This window comes from Corvus cornix, chromosome 1A (genome assembly GCF_000738735.6).
Source record: "Corvus cornix cornix isolate S_Up_H32 chromosome 1A, ASM73873v5, whole genome shotgun sequence".
Taxonomy (NCBI): Eukaryota; Metazoa; Chordata; class Aves; order Passeriformes; family Corvidae; genus Corvus; species Corvus cornix.
The window spans coordinates 47,479,287-47,501,887 of NC_047057.1; the positions used below are offsets into that span (position 1 = coordinate 47,479,287).

At 47.5% G+C, this 22,601-nt stretch overlaps 1 protein-coding gene across 1 annotated transcript; it reads right to left on the bottom strand.

Annotated features, from left to right (window-relative positions):
- Nucleotides 1-11,738: 11,738 nt before the first annotated feature.
- On the bottom strand, nt 11,739-21,636 carry HEBP1 (heme binding protein 1). The gene is made up of 4 exons (XM_039571426.1): nt 21,485-21,636; nt 21,198-21,336; nt 19,556-19,736; nt 11,739-18,298 (listed from the first exon to the last, which is right to left on the bottom strand). The coding sequence occupies exons 1-4, from the start codon at nt 21,560-21,562 to the stop codon at nt 18,127-18,129; spliced, it is 570 nt and encodes a 189-aa protein (XP_039427360.1). The 5' UTR covers nt 21,563-21,636; the 3' UTR covers nt 11,739-18,126.
- Between the last annotated feature and the right edge of the window lie 965 nt (nt 21,637-22,601).

The following is a 22,601-nucleotide window of genomic DNA, read 5'->3' on the forward strand; positions in this document are numbered from 1 at the left end:
AAGTGCTCCCTGCCACTTCTGACAGCTGGTGCCAGTGCCACCGTCCCTAAACAAGATTCTTCTTTGAGAGGGATTCACCTTCTTCCTACAAGTCCTGTAGCCCTTGCTGTGGCACAGGGGTCTCAGCTGGGCCCACTCTCTCCAGGCTCACAGGGCCAGGGCATCACTTTAATCAGATCTGCTCCCCAAGGAACAGAATCACAGGGCCACAACTTGGATGTGGCAACTTTTGGTCCAAGGGTGCATGTTGCTCCTTTGCCAAAGGTCACTGACAGTCTCACAGCAGGGCTGACAGTGCAGGTGGTGTGTCCAGTGCCCAATTACAGCAGTCACCTTCTCCCATACAAACCATATGCTGCAGGTTTCAGTGTGTCTCATCACACAGAACCAGAACCAGAGGTAGATGAAGCAGAGAAATGCCTCCCATTTTCCTGGCCCTGACAGAGGCAAAGCGAACATCTGGGAGCCGTCTCCTCCAGCCGTCCCCGGCAGCTGCACTACAGCCTGTGAGCAGCACCTAAAGGGCAACAACACTCTGGAGCAAGAGACAGCATTCAGCCTGCCCTACATTTCCACTTACACTCTGCTCCTACACACACACACTCCCCAGGGAGGGACTGATTTTGCAGCTTCTTAAAGACAAACATGAGATCTAAAAGCTGCCAGTGAGAAAGTCATGTGTGGGCAACACATGGAATGCCTCTTGCTCTATTCTGCCCCAAGCTCCCTTTAAAATGTAAGCTCACACAAAGATGCAGGGAGCTGGTGGTTCTGAGAAGCCACAGAGTTCTTTCTTGTTTCCAGCTCTTTCCTACATTTTAATAGGTTTAGCAGTACTTCAGAGTCACTCAAAGGTTTTGGTCAGATGGGACTTCTGGAGAGGTCCAGTCCAGCTTCTGCCCTGAACAAGGCTCACCTCAAAGTTAGACCAGTTTGAGGTAAGCTTTGATTGTCTCCAAAGGCAGAGATCACACAGCTTTTCGGGGTCCATGTTCTGGTGTCTCGCCGCTCTCATTGGGATTTTTTTTAAACCTGTGTCTAATCAGAATTTCCTTTCCTGCAACTTCTCTGTCATCCTTTGACTTTTCACTGTGCACCTCTAAGGGAAGTCTGGCCCCATCTTTTCTATAGCATCCATTTAGTTAATAGACAAGAACACCTGGATCCCCCTTAGCCTTTCTTCTGATGACTGAGCAAGTCCCTCAGTCTTTCCCCCTGGTGACATGGTCCAAGCAGCTCCCAATGGTCTTAATGGCTCCCCTGGCAGACTTGTTCCCCTTGATCAAGCTCTGTAGCAGTGAGAGACCCAAACTGGACACAGTACTCCAGACAGAGCTGCCCGAGCACTAAGTAAAAGGAAATAACCACTTCCCTCACCTTGCTGACTTCACCCTTACTCAAACAGCCTGGTATGTGGTTGGTGTACATTGCCATAAGTGTGCATCTCTGGACAATGCCTTCTTCAGATTCATTTTCCCCAGCACTAGTTACTCCCTTTGCCCTGGAGGAGCTTGTGTGGTTATAAATAGAAGGGACTGAACAGTTCTGAGCTTCTCTCAGGAAGGTGGTTTCTGACAGGAGCCAGAACTAGCACCCAAGGCCACTCAGCTGAGGGCTGCAGTGGCAGCTGCCTCTCCTAGGAGGAAGCTCTGGAGAAGGAAACCCAAGAGCCCCTGCTCAAATTTGCCTGCTTTCTGTGGCTCTGAATGCAAAGTGGAGGTGTGCCTCAGCGGCAGCAAGCCCAGCCCTTGCGTACCACCTGGTCTGTGTCGCTGCACCCAGGCTGGGGTTGGTGAGCTGTTGGTGAGCAGCTGCACTCAGTGGAGCTCTGGGGCACCCAACCAGGGGGGCTCAGCTGCCTCTGCCCCAAGGCAGTCTCTGCCACTGCACTGAGCAATGAAGGACACTGGCCATGAGAGTGTCTGCTGGGGGTCCCTGCCCCGCTCCAGCCATCTTGGTCCCTGTGGGGCTGAGACCTGTCTTGTCCCCTCTCCCTACCTGCAGCACACTCACTCTTCTGCACCCAGTACTTTCCTATTAAGGATTCTTTCCCTCCCTTAAAGTCAACATGCCCTGCCACACGCAGTTTCTAGGGAAACTGGTGTTTGCTTTGCCTTTGCTATGGTGATGAAGCACTCTGCTAGATGTGAGTGCCATTTTCTGCAAAAGACTTTCTGAAGTGCCAGACATGGATCAGGAGTTGCCCTCCTGTCTGACCAGCCTGATTTTATCTGCATCTCCAGAGACAGCCAGGGCTCTGCCTGCCTGAGCAGTTTCTCCCATCAAACTGATAACAGGTGCATTTGGAGGAGAAAGCAAAGGCTGTGGCTTACAAAATGGGCATCTTGTTCTCTAACTAATTAGTCAAGAGCTGAAATAGAATGCTGTGTCTCCAGCATATGTCGCTGTCTGCTGTTTCTCTCTCAAAACAGTCTGTAGTGAGGATCAAATGCTGAGATCTCTAATCATGGACATAAAGGGACCTCAGTAGCATCCTGGGCTCTGGTACTACTCTGTGCTCAGTGCTGCAAGAAACTATGTTTTCCTGCAAATCATCTCTTCACTGGTTTTACCACACTGAACAAACACGTTTGAATCTCAGAAGTTAGGCACTGAGGCACTGCTCAGTGTCACTTGATCATCCCAGGACACTCCTATAACCCAAAAAGCAGGCTATTCCTGCAGGCACTCTGTTTTTAGCAGCGCTGAACCGCCCTCTCTGACTGGCTGTTTGCCACGTCCTCAGCCCCTAACCCAGCCACCCGAGACTGGTGCCACGGGAGAAATGAATGAGGGCACGCAGGGTCCAAGAATGACTCCAGCACCCACCTGGGTGGGTGAGCAGTGGGCCACGTCCCACCGCGCTAACTCTTGCAGGATTGAAAGCAACAGCCTCGAAAACAGGGAGGAGGCTGGGTTTATGTTTCTGGTTCCTCAAAGGAAGCGGAGGCAACGCCAGGAGGGCCGGGGCGAGGAGAGGAGCCCGCGGCAGGGCCGGGAGCCCGCGGGCGGCTCCTCCTGGCGTTCCGCCAGCGGCCGCCGGGCGGCGCCCTTGTCCCGCGGAGCGGCCGCGCGGGAGGGGCCGGTCCGGAGCGGGGGCAGCGCTCGGCTGCGGCCACAGGCCAGCCCGGGGAGAAACCGCACCGCATCACGGCTTTGGCACTACAACCCTTCCAAGTAACAGCAGGAGTAGTAATAATAATAATAATAATAACAACAATCACAATAATAACAACAACAATAGTAATAATGAAGTTATTTCATGGCCTTACTTACACCGAACTTTGGTAAAATTTGCAATTTTGCCGCCATGAAATGATTTCTTTGACTCAGCATGTTCCAATAATAATAAAAAAAAATTTAAAAAATTAAAATAAAGCAACCCCAAACCCAAGTAACTGTAACTTTCCAGCTGAAAAAAAAGAAAGCTTTTCCACTGTGATGTTCTGCTTGTTTTATACAGCAGCACAAAGACCTTGTCTCTGAACTAATTTTATTTTAGGCACAGTTTAGTTTGATTTCAGCTAGCCTCCTCCTGACTGTCTGCACTTAAGCTGCTGGAGAGAAATGGCTGCCTGGAGAGTCCGCTGCCCATCTTTGGGGAAGTGTCTGTGGTCTAGGAAGATCAGTCAGCCCTCAGACCCTGCACTGCAGATTCCTGGTGCTTCACAAGGCTGCGAGAGGTGGGCAATTGCTGGGGTGGGCAGCAAGAGGGGATGCTTCTGGCAGACTGTCTGTCGAGGCAGAGTATGGCTCACCAGCTCTGCTCCCCATTCTGTCCAGCCTCCCAAGTGGAGGCCACCGGTTTCTGGGCTTGCCTAGGTGGGACTATGCCAGTCAGAAAGGCAGGAGATCCCCAGTGTCAAAGCCTGTGGTATCTGGCGGCAAGGTGGACAGGACAAATTTATTACACAAAGAAGTATCAGGTCTTTGTCCTTTCTCCTCCTCACCCATCATCACCACCATCACTACTGTGTATTGAGACTGTGTTGTGGTTCTCCTTTGTTATATCCAGACTTTTGGGTTAAAATCAGCAAATGATTTGTGTGAGATGAGACATCGACGGGGCCAAGATTAAATGCCCGGTTCTTGAGCACGAGTCACCTCACAAGCAGACGGAGTCACTGATGCAAAGATGTGTGTGCTGAGTCAAGGTATGCTCAGTTCTCCAGAGCACAGGCTGATGGAAGGACTGGGGCTCAGCTGTAGTACTGCTTCACATGACCTGAGAGCTGTCTACTCAGTGCTTGCAGCATTGCGGTGCCACTGTCGCCCTCTCTGCTACCCTGCTCCCGTCCTAGGACGACATCAGCTCTACTGCCCGCTGTACTTTAGTGAACTCTCTGAAAGCCGAACAAAAACCTGTCCCGTGTGAGGACACGAGATCTGGAACCGTCTGTTTCACCGTGACATCGGATCTTCAGTAGCCAGGCGGGGGCACTGCGGTATCTGCAGCCACACACGGTGCCGTTCCTGCCGAGTTACCCAGAAGGCACGAAGATACACCGTGAACGATTTTTAAGCTATTCATAGAGTTCGAGTGAGTTCACACCAAATCAGTGCTTGGTTTCTTGGTGGTGATCACATTTTTCATCCGACAGCAGGATCTCTAAAGCCAGATTTACCAAGGTGTCTAGCCCTGGTTCTAGCTACAAGTGTTTTTTTCCAAATCCTGGGACAAGTGGGGTGGGAGGAGGGAAAAGTCCTCTCTCTGCAAGTTTCATTATGAGTTTTGCCTTTTTTTGAGTATCATTTGTCTTTATTGTCTGACAGTACTCTCTAAAAGTGGAATCAACTTTATGGAATGAACAAGGAAACACTGAAAGAAGCTGCATGCTCCTTTACAGGACCCCAGAGATAAAACCCTTGCTAGTGTCTCACCTGATTTCTCTTTCATAGTGCACTCTTCAAATGTAGTCAGCTTTAGGGGCATGTTCTGCCTCCAACTGTGCATACAACGCTCACATTGAAATTAATAGAAGCATGATGATACATTTGAAGTGAGAATATTGGGAAAAAAGTTGAATTCTTGCGGGTACAATCGATGGCAAAAAGTTTCTTTAATCCTCAGTTCTCACCTTAGAGACATCCATAGGTCTAAGTATGTAAGGAATCATTTTTATGGGTATATGTGTCTTAGCATAATCCTAAGAAATAAGAAAAAAGCCCCATGGACTTGGAAACATACAAGGATTTTAGAAACATGCCTTTGTGGCCTCCCTCTTAACAGAGATTTGTTACTGTGTTTAACCCCACTGTCTCAACCCATCCTACGATGCGGAATGGGGAATTGTTTGTGTTTGATGGGATCATCACAACACACGTGGACAAGGTGCTGCTCACCAATTTGTATTGGTGACCTTAGATCTGCTATTCAGAAATTCTGCTGGTTTGGTTTTGATGTGTCTTTTGCTGAGAGTCCTTCAGGAGGTCTTCCACGTGCTTATCCTTCCATCATGCTAGCATGATGGGGAAACGACACTTGCTACATTCAGGGCAGAAGGTCAAGGTCAAATTTTCACCATGCCTCGGTAATTGCTCACCCACACACCCAGGTGAATTGCTCTGTGTCATTCAGAAAAAAGAGTCAAACCTGGGCTGTTTCCAGGCAAGGACTCAAACTATAGGGAGTGGTGGAATCACTACGCCTGGAAGTGTTCACAAAACAAGTAGAGATGGGATTTCATGATACGGTTTAGTGGGCATGGTGGCATTCAGTCGAAGGCTGGACTTGATGATCTCGGAGGTCTTTTCCAACCTATATGACTCTATGATACTGTGCCCTCCTTCCTCTCCCTGTAATGGAGGTGATTTCTGGGTAATCCCATGTCTGCAGCCCTCTGCCTTAACTCAGAGGTGACTGCAGCGAGCCAGAGGCTGACAAGCAGCAGCTTCTGCAACACACATCATCTCACGCACGAACAGGCTGGGTCCACAGCTGAGCCAGTGGCTCACAGTTACCTTGGCAGTGATGGACACCAGTCCAACCCAGAAAGTACATTGTTCAACCAGCGAGCAGGGGCTAATCACAGCATGGAGTTTCTGGCTCCTTTCCAATTTCCTGAGGAATAACTCTCGTCATTGTGTATCTGTGAGGTGAAGCTAAGCAGCAAAAGATCTCAGAGCTGAAACTGCCCCAATTTCTTTAAGGGTGGAAGTAAGAGGGACTCAGTGGATTGGTGGGAAGCCGAGCAGGGAGACTGTGTGTCCCCTCTTGACTCACCCCTGCAAGGTAGTGGGCAGCACAAATCCCAAGGGACTACAGCAATCGGATGTGGTCCCTGTGGGTGCAGTGCTGTCTTTTCCACTGCTCTGTGCAGTTGCTGTGACCAGTCTCACAGCAGGTGAGCATTGATCCTTGACATCCTTGCTCCCATCCTTGCAAATCTCTCTACATGCAGAGAGCTGAATAACTTCTTGCCTAAGTAGCCTCTCCATCTATTAGAACAGCCTGAGCCCCAGCAAAGCTCTCACCTACATCTGGTTTACAGGACAGAGGGGACCAAACAGGTAGGACAGCTCTTCTGAGCAGCAGCCTGACTCAGAAGGGACACTATTATCAAGGATAAGGTTTAAGATGCCTTCCTGGAGGAGGATGCCCTCTCACCTAGCATTGCTCATCTGCTTAAATGGAAGCCTCTATAGGAAGAAATGAGGAGGGTCAAAATTCCTGGATGCTCTCAGGGCATGAAGTAAGGGGATGCTTGGGATAGGTCTTCACATTCAGGCTGTCCTATCCTCCCTGTCACTGACTGAATTGCAAACCAAGCATAGAAGCTCGGTGCAGCCCACACTGGCAGCTGGACTCCAGGATCTCTGTGGATCCTCCACTCCAGCACTAATATTTGGCCTGTGCTGCCCTGCCAGCTAGATGAAGCAAGCGCAGTTTCCAGGAACAAGCTGCATGCCTGCCACTTCTGCTGTGTAGAATCATCCAGCAACATCTTGCTGCAGAGATTTCATAAGAGGGAGGAAGTCATGGGTTAGCAGCACTTGGTCAAGGGTTTCTCTGGCTGCAGCTACGCCTGGCTGAAACTCACAATCCTTGTCTCATGAGCTGGACTAGATTTGCAATCATGGACAGACAGCAGGGGGAACGGGAGCATCTCACTGTCAGGCAGAATGACCTCCTGTCTCCCTGGGCAGGACAGCTGAGATGCAGCTCCCTGCACCCAAATCATCCATCCCCCTGATGCCATGATAATTTTTTGCCTTTTCTTTTATACCCCTGTTATACCTTTTTAAAACTTCTGTATTCTTTTTGCCTACATTCTTGGACTTGTTTGTCAAGCTGAGAGACTAAACATTTTAGAAGCTTCGTGGGTAGAGGATAGCGTGCCCCAGATCCCAAGGTCCTCTCCAGAACACATTCCATAAACTAAGATAGAACCATCCAGGGGAAGGTTCCTTGGGGAGGGGGGGCTCATTCAAGCCTCTCATTGGGGAATCTTTGATAGATATGCTAATTAGTAAAACCTATAATGTTATACCAGATCTTTTGGGGGTGTGCATTGAGGTGTGCATTTCAGTGCATTCCACCTGGACGTAGTGCACCTAAGGATCCTTAAAATAAATACCAAGGTAAAATCCCTTTTTCCCTTCTAACCATGTTTGACTCTTGATTTTAAGACCAGGAAAAGGCATCACTCCCATTACACCATGGCCTCCTCCTTAGTGTCCATCTGTTACCCTGGCCAAGGGGAGAAGAAGAGCAGGAGTGGAATGCAATCCTGTCACGTTGTGCTGACAGTGAGCATTCATCCTTTGCAGCTTCCTCTGAGCATCTGTAGCACTGCTTTTCCTGTCTCAGTTCCGTTCAGCTCTGCAGGTGAATCCCTGAAAGGGCTGTGAACTAACTATGCTTTCTAAAGACCTGGAGAATGAGGACATTATTTACTTTGGTGTCGATGGGCATCAAATGGTGTGAAAGAAATGTATGCCTCAACTCCATCACTATCTGGGACCAAAATAACAGATAAAGGGAGAAAATCTGTGGGAGTTATCATTATATGGAGTTGCCATGGAAATAGCATGAGAGAACTTGGAGGAGAGCTGACACACCATGTCTCCAGGAGGGCATAAATCTCCAGCTAGCCTCACTCCTTTTCATCACATTAGCAGGCAATATTTTTTGCTTCAGCAAGAGGTGGGAAAACATCAAAGCACAGTTCTGACATTTTTGTCTATCCCTTGATTTCTCTGATGAAGACCTCCCTGACCCCTCAAGAAATACAAAAGTGAACCTTAACGCTATTGGTAAGTTGCCCTAGAAACCATTTAATAATTTCAGTAAAATGGTAAGAAGGATGTAATTTTTCCCAGAAAATATTACTGACTTCTGTGAAATCATATGAAAAGAACCCCAACCTTATTAAAAATGTACTATTCTAAGAGTTTTTTCAAATAAAAAAAATATGCATTTCATTAAAAAAGGTTTTTAAATGCTGATTTCTAAGGAAAAGCATTACAATTTGAAGGATCTCAGCATTTTGGTGAAGTTGCTGTCTTGTGTCATTGCACTGTTCTGGGGAGCCCAAATCTCAGTTGCCAAATCCCACTTTTATTCTACCTCATGCCCCCTGATCAGGACAGGACAACCAAGTCTGCTCATACATTATATCCTGAGACTTCACAAACACAGCTCCAAGGCATGACATTGTATAGGGGTGGCATCTTCCTGCACACAAGTCCAGTTCTCCACCCTGCGCTTCCCAGCAGCCCACGGGTCACTCCTCTGGTGGTCAGTCCCCACTCAGGACTGTCAGTGGTGGCTGTGGCAATCTGACCCAGAGCAAACCACCACTTGGATGCTGGCATCCTGCACCTGAGTACAGGTGTGCAAGTGTGAGTGAACAAAACCGGTTCTGTTCGCTAACAAAATTGTTGTCCATGCCTATAAGGCCTCACATTTTGTTCTGCTACATTATTGCTCCAATTTTGCAAAATGTTTTCCCAGGATATTGCTTTCCCAGCCCTATCTTCCACCCTTTCCTAGGGCTTAGGCTGCTACAGATTGTGACTGAGCACCTTTAGAAGCAAGAAGGACCCTCAGCCTGCAGCCAGGCTCTACAGGGTAGAGGGTGGACAGGAAAGCATGGAGCAGGGCAGCAGCAAAGCCTTCATATTTTTACCTGCTCCCTTTCAGCAGAGCCCATACATAGAAAAGGAAAGATGCCCAGGAGCCTCCAACGAGACCTTATCCTCCCCACTCACCAGTACCAATGCTGTGGCCCTGCATGAGTACTGCAAGGGCAAGTGAGATGAAAAGAAGCAGAATAACAGGAGAGGAGGACAAAGAGCATGGTCCCCAAATGCTCCTTTAAGAGTCAATTCCAGTTATGTTCCAGCTATTGACCCAGGTATGTCCAAGAGCACCATCTCACCAACTGAATTTCCACCACATTTGTGACTCCACTTGCAAAACCTGGATCTCCAGGAGATATAAAGGCCTGCATTTGAAAACCTCTCTCCTACAGAATAGCTAAAGCCATGGAATTAATTTGTGTGGGCTGACAACTTTGGGCCAGGCTGCTTCTTCGGCTTGTAGCTATCACATTTGCCATAATGGCAGTAATTTCAAGATTTTTCCCTAAAGCTGTGTTAAAGAAAGAAAGGAGGGAGGGGAGAAGGGAGGAAGGTCTCTTTTTGACACCTGCATTTCTAAGACAAATGTCTTACAATTATCTAAGAACAAAACTTGTGTTAAGTTCTTGTTGATTGTTTTGTCTCTTTGCTCAGCATCAATTTAAGATAAAATTATACACATAATTTTATAAATGCTATTTATAAAGCTGTGGATACATATTATGCATATTTTGTGCCAAAATGAATCCATTTTTACCCCTATGAAATGACAAGTCCCAAACACTGAATAATTCCACAGGGGCTATTTTTAAAGCACTTGGTGGTGCATTTGTTGCTGAGTAGCATCTCTCTGTCTATAGCCATGGGAATAGACACCATTTTTAGCTTCTCATAATTCAGGAGCTGGATTCAGTCCAGAAGAGTTTGTCACAACAGTTTGAAAGGCTCTTTATGATAAACGGATTTGTGGATTATGGGATCAAACATTTCAGAAAACAATTGTGCTTACCTTCACATCACAACTGTCTGCCAAGCTCATGTTCAACCCCTTGCTACATCTCCCTGGAGCAGGAACTGCAGTCACAGGGAAACTCTGTTCGGGTGGCAGTTCCCAGGACATTTTCCTCATCTCCCTGGTGTGCCTGGTTGTACCTTGCTGCTTTCAGCAGTTATTGGGAAGCAGGTGCTTCCGTATTGCTTCAGGATTATTATTTTCGTGTGTTTCTTTCCAAGGAAAGGGAAAACATCCAGAGCCTTTTCAAATGCTACTGTCTTAGCACCAGGAGTGGGAGTAACTTGAAAGGTGAAACAAAAATCCCTGTCTGTATCTGCAATCTTTTGCTATATTATGTGCATTCTGGGCTTCCATTCAAAATAAACAAATTTTTAAAGGCCAAAAACTAAATCATACGCTTCAGAAATAAACTCTCATTTTTCTCTCTTATTCAGAAATAGCATCATCATGATGAAAAATAAATGAACTCCTGTTTCCCGTTAACAAACCAGCTCTGTGGAGAGCTGTCTCCAGCCAAATGACTCCCCTGGCTAAAGATCTGGCCTTCATTCCTGGATTCAGAGAGATGTCCTGTGCAGCCATTTAGAAGCTGATACAAACCATGCCTGCACCTGAGAGGCAAACTGAGGAACAGGGCACTGCCTACCTCACATGTGAGCAGTGCCACTGCCATGCCCGGTGAGATGGGAGAGGTGCAGCATGAAGCTACACAGGGGTCAACACACGAGCAGATCAACAAATACACCTGGGAGGAACAAAACCACACCTGGGCACCCTGTGTGCCCGAACCTGCACCCATTTTTTCCATCTCTATTTGCTCCAAGCCCTGTTACCTCATTTGGATCAAAACAGGACTGCCTTTACCATTTTGAAATCATCTGGGCAGGTTTCCAACTGGAGGGTGTTTTAGACCAGGTTCCCAAGACACAGTATCTCATAAAATCCTAAAATTGTAATTTCTGTTTCCCTCCCTGCCTTGGGACAGGAAGGAGTGCTCAGAACAGTCTCAGCTGCCCTTTGTGCCTCAGGATTTTGCCCCTCCAGGGAAGCAGCGCCAAAGATGTCTTCGAAGGAAGAGCATTGCTGTCCACAAAGGCATATACCAGAGTATTGTGTAAAGCAGATGGCAACACAGCGGGAGAAGAGTCAGGCAGGGAATTTCCAGGGAGATCTTTGTTCCTTGGGCCCTGCCGTAGGGAGGAGACATAGTCTGTCTCAAGGCAGGGCTGGAGAAGCTGGGAGGAATCTCCAGTTCCTCTTCTGTGATTAACTGTGCTGCAGCCATCACGGCATAAGCCCTATTGAAAGGGGCTCATCAGTCTCCCTGCCAACCTCCACCAGGGCAAAGGGCCAGTGCGGGAGGTACGGGGCACCAAAGACACTGCGTTCAACCAACCCACCCTAACACCGCCCTCCCCCAAGACAGCACAACCAAGGCATCAACCTTCTCCTTCCTACACCTCCACAGGAGTTCTTCTTCCCCTCCAGCCTGGGTTTCCCACACATAGGTATTGGCGTGCAGGTGTGTCATGGTTTAACCCCAGCCAGCAATGAAGCATCACACAGCTGCTCGCTGACTCACCCACCCTGGTGGGATGGGGAAGAGAAGCAGAAGAATTAAAGTGAGAAAACTTGTGGGTTGAGATAGAGACAGTTTAATAGGTAAAGCAAAAGCCACGTATGCAGACAAAGCAAAGCAACTAATTAATTCACCACTTGCTATGTGCAGGTAGGAGTTTCAGCCATCTCCAGGACACCAGGGTTTCATCACATGGAACAGTTCCTTGGCAAGAAAAATGACATCACTCTGAACATCCCCCTTCCATTCTTCCCCCCACTTTATATGCTGTGTGGCACCATATGGAATGGAGTATCAGCTGGGGTCAGTTGTCCCAGCTGTCTCCCCTCCCAGCTTCTTGTGCACCCCTGCCCTACGTGCAACAAGAAGCAGAGAAGACCTTGGCTCTGTGTAAGCACTGCTCAGCAATCGCAAAAACATCCTTGTATTATCAATGCTGTTTCCAGCACAAATCTAAAACACAGCCCCACACCAGCTACTATGAAGAAAATGAACTCTATCCCTGCCAAACACACATAAAGTGGAAGCAAGGTACTGGCAAATGAGAGGCATGGTAATTACCCCAAAGAAACACCACTGAAGTAACCATCCCCTTGAAAGTGCCCCGACTAAATACTACTACAGCTCATGAAAGGTACTTCAATGAGCCAACACATGTTGATTTGGAAAGATGTTCCTTCACAAAGCTGAGTCATAAAGAAGATTGCAAAGGTCTACAATCAGTGATTAAACAGCTAGAAAGATCTACCAGCAGGGGAGAGCCCAAAATTGTCGTGCTGTACACTACTTTTTATTTCAATGCTTTGCTTTAAGTAAAAGGCTTCATTTATTTCATTTGTCTGGGTACAATGCATTTCAAATTTCAGATCTCCTCTTACTCACAGCAGCATTCAATTCTGTTGATCTTGTACTTCATCAGTTGTGTGGGAAGGTGTCCTAACTTTTTGTCTAATCAGAGAATTCACTTCAATTGCTTCTTTGGACTCCAATTAAGAAAGGCCTTAAATTAAACACTAGGGATATAAGAAAAAGTGAGTAAGATTGGAAAACATTGGAAAACATTGGAAAAACACTCAAGGGAGAATAGTTGCCATGGCAATCCTCTGTTTTCATGTGCTGAAGAAGACACATCCCAAACATGAACGTCTCTTAGAGCCCACCTAACTTCCAAGTCCAGGCATGGGCAGGGTGGGTGGTGCAGCTGTCCACATGGCACAGGCTGGGCTCTGCTGTCCCACCACAAGGAGCCCCAGAGTCAGGTCACACTGCCAGTGTCACATTGCACAACCCAAGGTCACTCAAGTCACAATGCAGATCAGGGTGCTGCAGCACATGGTATATTTCAGGATGTGGTTTCTGGGATCTTTCACTTCCACTGGTACTTTTAAAAACCTGCACCTTAGGCTCCTCAATCCAGTTTTCTCACAGGGACTGCACAGAAGATACGTCTCAGATTTCCCCAGGACCTTGATGATCAGTCAGACCTCACACTCAGTCTAAGAACAGTGCAGCTCCTTCCACCCCAGTCACTCAAATTTCTCTTCATGGGAGTGGGCAGCAGTGAGGGGTATTGGAGCGGTATGCACCCAACTCTCACCTAGGTATGGGGTCTGGATGTAGAATTAAGCAGGCAGATTCTCAGGAATGAAGCAGTATTTGCACTGACCCATCTTCTCCAGCAGCTCCCACAGAGGACTAGAAAAAAGGCATCTGCCATGGCTGAAACCTGTCTTGTGCAACGGATTCTGCTGAGAGCAAAGCAGAGATTATGAATGAGCTGACAAAACCAGCCTGCTGTTGGCATAGGCACCAAGCAGAGACAGAGTAGCTACGCTGGAAGTGTTTCATCCATTACTGTCAGAGAAGTCACTTTTACCACTGATCCCGCTCTAATAAATCATGTTGCCAAGCAGTTTTATAGAGGCGTTATACATCCAAAGCTACTTATGGTCCTGTTAAAAGAGATGCATTTCTTTTTAGCTCAGTGTGGCTGAAATGCTGTCACAGAAGAAAGAGAGCTGCTGCTCGGAGCGCTGTTCTAAAAGAGGTATTACTGTAACTACAATAGGGAGGGACGATGTGAGCCAGGAGCCACAATCTTCCTCCTCTGACCCGTCGCCTTGGGGCAGCATTGCAAAACTGAAAATTTGTGACCATAAGCACAATAGCTGCTCACACACTCTTTGCCACAGGGATTGATGAAAATGGGGAAATAATGATGTTACTTCCTCATTCACCATAAAACACTCATCCCCTCAAAGTGACTGGAGTATTATAAGGCTGGCAAGATGTACATGGACAACTTAACCAATTAGCTCTTTTATAAAGGCTGTCGTCTTCTTAATGCAGTGTTAGATATATTTAGGCATGTGTCTACAAAATAAACTATTTCTTTCTGAAGCTAACAAAGCTCTCATTCTAGCAGTCTTGAAACTTCAGTCTGCAAAAGTTCACCCTGTGGCTGCATTCACTCTAGTGAGTTATTCAGTGACTACAGAAGCCAAACAATAGATCACAGTAGCTGGTCTACATACACAGTACTTATACATACATTTATACCCATATGCACGTACATATATATATATATATAAATATATATGGTTTGCCACCGTTAATACCAGCAGGAAAATTCCTTACTAACAAGTGGAGTAGCTTAGCAAGGTTGTATATCCAGCACAGGTAAATCTGCATGGCACGTGTATAGTTATGCTTTTAAATTTGGCTCTGTTTAAACGTAGCCCTTGCCGTGGCCCAATCTACCGCTATCATACCACTGCTTTGCACAGCACTGGGAGGGACCTGCCCAGCTGCTAATAACCAGCAAGGGCACTCCTGTCGCTGGCAGGCAGAGATAATTCCCAAGGCCACTCCCCTGCTGAGGCTGTCCAGCCCAGCCCGAAGCACGGGCAGCTGTGGGGCTGTTGCACTGCGCTGACAAGTGAGGCGATGGGAAAGGGGCCACGGGCAGCAATGCACTCTCTGATGCACAAACCCACCACGTCCCAACAACCCAGCAAGGCGACCTACAGCAGCGCTGAGGGGCCTTAGCAAAGAGAAACATCCACCTTTCAGTTTCCCCTGCACTGCCTTCTCAAATCAACACACAACAGGCAACATCATGACGCCCATGAACAACTGAAGAGCACCAAAATCTCTCCATTTCAGCATTCACTGGAGACAGAAAAGGACATTGCACAGGCACAGAAGAGAAGCAAGGAGTTCTCTATGCAACCTGCTGCACTCTAATCTCTCAGAGAACAAATACTGCAGCGGATGGAGAAAAATTTTGTTTGTTTTAACATCAGTTCAGGAATCAACTGTGTGTAACACAGTGTCTGTGTAACCCATGCTGGCCTTGAGTCAAAATCCAGAATGCACCTCTGACTTCTGGCCCCAGCACAAAGAGGTGGTTGGAAATCCTCCAGTGTCAACAGCGACTCTGGCTGTCCAAACAAACATTCACTTGCAGTGATGGAGGCGTATCAAAAGCTGACTGACCCTGCTGCCTAAGGAGCAGAGAGACAGCCTGCTGGAAACCCTGAGACAAAGAGTATTTCTACCCTTCCATAACCAAGGAAGGACAAAAGGATGCCTTGGATAGTAATTCCACCTTATTTTAGAAAGCATCCTGACAAATGCATGGGATAAAATCTACCTGGGTCCACCAAGCACAATAACAAAAATCCCTCAGCGACATTGTACTAGAGATAGGGAAATATTTAGAGAAGGTCTGAGCCCACAGTTGCACTGTTCCTGTAATCTTGTCTCAGGTATCCACTACTGTCCATCACAGGGACAGGGCACCAAGCTGGATGGACCTCAACGGGACAAAATGTCTAACATTTCTGGATCATACATCGTGTTGAAAATCAGTCATGAGTATTTGCCTGAACATTCATGTGTTCACTGCCTGTGAACCCCAGCCACAGGAACATGTAATTTTCCTCAGGTGAGCAGGCCCCTTGTTTCTACATTAACACAAATACATTGCTCAAAGCCTCTCAACGGCTGGAACAAATGAAGGAGATTACTCCATCACCTCCCATCTCTCACAGTCAGATAATGCAGGGCCACACCAGGATACCTAAAATAGAGATTTATTGGAAAAAGCATTATGACTATTTATAAATGCTGTGACATGATTAGTACCCCAAACACAAAGATAAACTGGCAACCTACAGTCTAGCAAATCAACAACTCCCACTGAGCTCACAAAGTCAGTGATCAGCACAGAAGTTGTAAATCACAATATTATGTTTGAAATAAATAATTTCAAAACTGCAGAAAATACGGACAAAACCCTGGCATCTTTGTGTGTACAAAAAAGCCAATTCAGTTTGCATATGGCTTTGGCATCATTTAACAATGTTTATGAAATTCTATCCTGCCTGCCTGATGCAAAAGGCCAGTAGCAGGGCTGCACAGGCAGAGCCTACAGATGTTTGCTCTCACTGTTGGGTCTGAAGCTCTGACTCTGTTCAGAGTGTATGAATTTTATAAAAGAACCCCACCATGCTGCTGAGATGTGCAGCTCTGTATATACCAGGTTTATTATTGGCATCCCTAACACCTGAGATTTCACAAGATAAATTTTGAGACATTTCAAGGTTTTGATCATTGAAGGACATTCACCACAGGTCACCAGACTGTATCCAAAAGTTCCAAAAAGAACCTGGGAAGGCTGGACAACACTGTGCTCCTCCATTTCTCACCCATACAGGTTAAAAAAATCTGGGACATGAACAGTCCCTTTGGACTCAGGTACAAGCTTAATCGGGCATTTGCCACTTCAAAAATTCCTTCAAAAGCCTTATTCTTTGTTTGTCTTGATTTCTCTTTTGATTCTTCTTCCCCTGCACTGCAGTCACTAACCACAGCCAATAGCTTTCCCTTGTTGTTGTTGTTTGTTTGTTGCTTAATTAAATGATATCTGCTCTTTTTACCCATCCTGAACTAGCTGCTCTTGCACACAGGGACTGAAACTCTCCTGAAGTCCACAGCAAAGCTCTTACCTTGCTCAGCAAGAGAGAAAAGGAAAGTGCATCAAAACCTCAGGTTTTCTGCTTTTACTGCTGAGCTTTGTTCTCAGAAAGCAGGCGCACGTGCAACAGCTTGACCAGCCAGAAGCCAAGATGCCATCTGACAAACTTCTCTTTCAGCTCCAGGGGAAAATGGCTTTTGGAAAGCACCTGAAGGACTGGGGCACTTCACCACCAGAGGACCACACCTCTTTTAGTGCAAGTACCCAAGTATACAGGCACCCACAGTAGCATGGTGTGTGATCGTTCCCCCTGCGGGCATTCTGCTGTCTCCCTGGCAGAGCCAGCCAAAATGCTGGTTTGATGCCTGACATATTTCAACATTGCCACTCTTCCTGAAACATGACCCACACTTGCTACTGTATTTGAAGTTTTTGAAAGGCTACTCAATATTTGACCCAAGTCCCTGCTTCCCAGAACACCCATGTTTTCCTTTTCCTCCTCTAAAGAAAACAGGTGGTCTGAGTAGCCCTTCAAAAACTGACACCTCTTAAGAAGTTTTTTAGGTTGGCACCCATGGTAGTTTCACTATATGTTCACCATTCTTCAAATGCACCCTCAGATCACAAGTAATAAGCATCTGCCTTCTTCCCAGCCTTGCATTTCTCTAATTCAATTAGATAACCACACATATTTCTGCTTTGGCCCTTGTATAGGCTAGTTTTAAAGAAATGTTACACAAAAGTAATAGGAAGGTGAGGAAATGATCTTGAGGTCTCCAGGTCCCATTGTCCAGCTGCTAGCTGAGATCAAGACATAAAACATGCCAAAACATCCCTCCTCAAACAGAAGAAAGCTGCAAACAGAACCTGGACCTTTCTCTAAATGACATTTCTCAGATGACAGAAGCGCTGATCTTCTGCAGGCTCTGAATTAATGTAAAGGATACTTATTTTCACTATGCTGTGTTGGCAGCAATGCCCGTGTCCCTTTAGACTGTTTGTGGAATGGCAAAGATAAAAGCAGCATTTTACAGCTGCAGCAAACTGAAGGAGATAAAAAAGTCTCTGTATGCACTTTTGTCATGTTTCCCTGTCCGGCTCAGGTGAGACTAATAGTCTGCCTCCACTTGGACGTGACTCCTGTCAGGCACCAGTCAATTAAGTACTTTTGGCTTTCTCAGCACTGAACTCTGGAAGCACAAAGGAGATAAAAACAAACCACGGTGAGATCAAGAGAGTCTATGTGGCTGAGGACCTGGTCTGGAACAAAGGAGCAGGACTGTCGGGAGGGTCAGCAAGTGTTCTTCTAAAATGACTTTTATGGCCCATAAAAGACTAAGCCATAGGCATGGAGAAAGGCAGTGATAGCTTTTCGCCTCTGCTGAATTATTAGTTTATTTTAAAGAGGACAGGGACATAGTGTGGGGAGGTTATCAGTGCAAGGCAGCACCACGGGGAGCCAGATGTTCACTCCTTCACAAACCAGACCTCATTGCGGCGTCCGTAAGGCTTCATAGGAGGGTCATAACCATTACACAAGTAGAAATCCTTGCGGTATGCAGCATCACTCCCCAGAGCAGCCTTCAGCTTGGCAGCATAGCTCACGTAATCTGCCTCTTTGGCATAGCCACCAAACTGCCTGCAAAGAAACCAGAGAGGTGTTTCACAGTCCCGGCAAAGCACAGAAAGGAAGAGAGAGAGAACAATAGATAGCCACAGTATATTTAGACATGTATTTCGATCCAGGTCCTGCCAACACGCACTCATGCATGCACTGTTCATTGTGAACCAGCACACTTCATCTGTGACAGATGAAGTCTCATGGGTGACACAGCCAAGGTGCAATCATCCTTTGGCAGACCCCAAAGGGATCCCCCCAAACAGCCCCATGTATGTCAGCCAGCAGAATGGCCCTGCCCTGTGAATCAACACCGTATCAGAGAAACAACTTTCTAAAACACAAGGTTATCTCCAAATCAGCCCAGCCCATAGTCCTCACTAATGCTGTCAACAACCATGTTCACTGTGGTGTGACCAACCATCTGCTGGAAGCCAGATCACGAAGGAAAGCCAGACTCTAGCTAGCCCAAGAAAAAGGGGAGGTAGGAACAGACAATTGGAAATTACAGAACATGATGCTGTTTAAAAGGGGTGGGCTGAAATGGGTCTGGTTTATGTCGACCTCCCACCAACAGGAACTGTTTCCACATCAGCCTGCACCTCACCACCCTCCCTCAGGGCTGACATTTCAGACAAAACAGGCTGATACTGCAGAAGTGGCCCATGCCCAGAGCAAAGGCCAAGCAGCAGCCGGAGGCAAGAAAGAAGCTAGTTAAGAGTCAGCCAGAACAGTTCAAGAAAGTAGGCAGGGGAACCTCCAAGGGGTAAAGACAAGGTGAAGAGCTTATTGCTGTTGTGATGCTAGTTTGAGTCCAGGCTGTCAGTCAACAGCCGAAAACATTCAAAGGTGATTTGAAGCAATGCAATGGCTGCTTGTTTCCATGGTGGGGTCTGGTATGAGTCCATCTGAATGAGGCTTCAGCTGACAGTTTGATGTGAACCACACCAAAGAACATTCTTAATGACTACAAACAATCTGCAGCCAAGAAAGTGGGAAAAACAATAGATTCATACAATAGAAATGGCATCTTTCGAGGCTAGCCTCCACACTTGTTTACCCAGTGGAAAAAAAAATCCATATTCCAAATCAGTGCAGCATGATCAAGGGTAAGAAATGACATAAAATGCCTGTCTTCAGTCTAGACATACCCCTCCATCTCCTTCTACCACATGCACCTCTTGTCCAGCAAGCCACCTGGTAAAACAAACACTGCTCTTCAGAGCACCCTAAAGACCTCAGCACTTGGGACTGGACATCCCAGGACGCATTCCTTACGTGGAATAAATGGTCATCCCCTCTCTTTCTTCAATCTTAATGCTTTCATCGGTAGGACAAGGTGGGTTGGCTTGAAACTGGCTCGGGATCCGCAGAGAGACTTTCACCTTCTGCTGAAAGGAGCCATCTTCAGCAGGAAAAGCAGTGATGGAGACAGGAGCAGTCATGCCCATTCCAACCCCTGAAACAGACACACAGACATTACTAAAGAAGTCTAGGTTCTCAGGAACTCACAAAATTAACAGGGAATTCACAGAAGCTAATTTCAGTTTTGGAAAACTCCTCATATGAGCTCCTTGTCAGGAGTGGGCTCCTCTGGGGAAGTGGAACAGCCATCATCAGGCTTCTGCTTGGGCCAAGCTCTCTCTCCACACCAGGACCCTGGGAAATAAGTGTCCCAAGTGACCTCTGGAATGCTTTTTATTAATGGTGCTGCTTTTGTGGTTCTCTGAGACACTTTGATCTTCTGACAAATCAGCTGTAAGACAGCAGGGTCTGTAGCTCCAGGACAGCCCAGCAGCATATATAAAGGAGATCAGCATTTAAATTAATACTATCTGCACTTAGCCATGAGTCCACAGCCAATACTGGGGGACAGGAGCTTTCTCTTAAACCCTTCCAAATGCTTCCAGACATTCTACAATTTCCAGTGCCCCAAAACTTAGTGCTGTTATGGCTTTCAGCAGGACTGTCCATGCTGTCCACACCCCAGGAACAGCATGCTTTTTTCCCACTCATTACCACCAAGAAGTACCACATGGCACTGAAGACCATTTTTCTTCACTCTTCTTGCAGGAGTAAACCTCAGGATCAGGCAGCCACAAAAACAGTTGAGATCAAGCCATCTTTCTCACTTATCTCTCTTTGATGTCATACCAGTGTTTGTGTCACATGTTATGTAGAAGGCACCCTTTCTACTACAGCAACAGCAATCACCTTTCCAAAACATGTTGCTGCAAATGCCATTTCCCACTGCATCCACCTCCTACTCCCATGGAGACTACACTAGTCCCTCTACTAGAGGCTGGAGAAAGGTGTGCCAAGAACATGTATATGTCTCAGAGCTACTCTGTGGTCTTCTGCTATGAATGGTTAAAATGCGCACACTTTAGTAAAACAAGAATCAGAAGCAATCACCTGGAAGCACTGCCATAAAACATTACAAAATACTATTAAAAAGGAAGCTCATTGTTCATTACTCTTTCATGAATAAAAATAGCCAGATAAAATATCAAGGTCGTAACTGTTATTTCACTGCTCACAAGGGCACATCATAGAACTGAAGTGTCCCAGATACCCTGGATTTCATCAGCTACTGCTCACCCAGGGAGCTGTGATAGATACATGTCTGCCTGTCCTCATGTTATCCCAGCTGCAAGGTAACTCATTCCTGTTTAAACAAATAATTTTTGAGATTTCACCCTGAAACAGAGATGGGTTATAAGCAGACTCATAGCATGAGTTGGCTGGGCACGACTTAACCTATGGCAAGTTTACTTTTCCCAGTGAGGGGCTATCCCCATCAAAGACCCCCAGTGACGGGAGCCACAAGCCAGGCGGGCCTGCAGTGCCATTGCCTCCATCCATCCTGCTTTCACCAAGCCTCAACCACAAGCCCCGCGGGGCAGGCAGCATCTCTCACCCTTGTCGTTGCTTCCTCCGACGTACTTCAGGAGCTTGACTGCCCCTTCCTTCGAGGCTTCGTCGAACGGCTTCCCCGCCAGCTCCACCGCGGCGAACATCCCGCCCTCGCACGCCCTTTCCTCGTAGCTGACCTGATCCTGGGGAAGGAGATGGGGATGGAGGCGCTGCCAGGAGGAAGGCGCTGCTCGGGGGTGATACCCGCTTTCCCTCGCAGCGCCTCAGCCGGCCCCGCTGGCAGAACCGCCCGGGGAACAGCGCCGGCCGCCCGCCCCGACACACACAGACCTTCTCGCCCTTGCTCAGCAGGCGGTAGGGCCATGCCTCCACCGTGCTCAGCAGCGAGTTCTTCACCATGCCCAGCATGGTGCCGCGCGGCTCAGCTCAGCTCTGCCCGGCTCGGCCCTGCTCAGCTCGGCTCTGCCCCGCCTGGCTCGGCTCGGCCCCTCTTGGAGGAGGTGGGAGGGCCGGGGCCGGGGCCGCCCCGCCGCCCGCAGCGCGGCCATCGCCCCCAGGGCGCGCCCGAGGCCGCCTGTGCTGCGGGGCCGGGGCCGTGCGAGGGCACCGGAGCGGCGGCACCGCGGGGCCGGGGGGCGGCGAGCTCGGAGGGTGGCGAGCCCGGAGGGTGAAGTAAGGGAGGGCGCCGAGAAGTGTGAGGAGCCATGAAGTGCGGGAACAGGTGGTATTCATCTCTGGGAGACAGGAAATATGAGAGGGAATATGAAAGGAATGAAATACAGGAAAAGGAAGTGCTGGCAAAGTGTGTCATGCATAGCGTGGCAGGGCACCGTGCTCCTGGAACTGCAAAATCATAGCCTCTTGTCTTTTGGGTTTTTGGGGTTTTTTTTAAATAAACAGAACTAAAGGGGAACATAGTTGTTTTTTTAAGGAAGTGATCTGTGTTGCTGGATGTTGTAAGCTTTAGGTGACAGGTCGATTTTAGAAGCCCCTGATGATATTTGATCTCCCTCCACTGTCCACCCAACTGGTCACCTCTGTTTAAAAGTTCCGTCCAGATCCCTTCCCAGAAATACATGTAAATGAATGCAACAGAGAGCTTAGATGGCTTCTGTAGCTGGATACATTTATGTGCATAGAAGACTTAGACACTTTGTGACAACAAGTGGGTTTTTTTGTTGTATGAGCTATGTCAAAGGACAAGTGCCAGCTAGAGGAGGTGCTTTACCCAGGATCTTTTAAGAAGAGGTCAGCAGAGGCAGAAATCAAATACCAGTCCCTAGGATCAGTGCCATGAGTCAGGCCAGCTTCCCCAGCAGATGAGACACCTCAAGGTGGTTGCTCAGCTGGACTGCTGCCTCCTCAAACAGAAAGTGAACAGTGCAGAAGTAGGCTGGCACATAACCTTCCTACAGTCTTAAACAGCAAAAAATAAAATTATAAAAGA

Coding starts and splice junctions, on each gene's coding strand:
- HEBP1 (XM_039571426.1), bottom strand. CDS start 21,562: ATGCTGGGCATGGTGAAGAACTCGCTGCTGAGCACGGTGGAGGCATGG. Junction 21,337..21,484: donor TGCTGAGCAAGGGCGAGAAG/GTCTGTGTGTGT, acceptor CTCCTTCCCCAG/GATCAGGTCAGCTACGAGGA. Junction 19,737..21,197: donor CGGAGGAAGCAACGACAAGG/GTGAGAGATGCT, acceptor TGTCTGTTTCAG/GGGTTGGAATGGGCATGACT.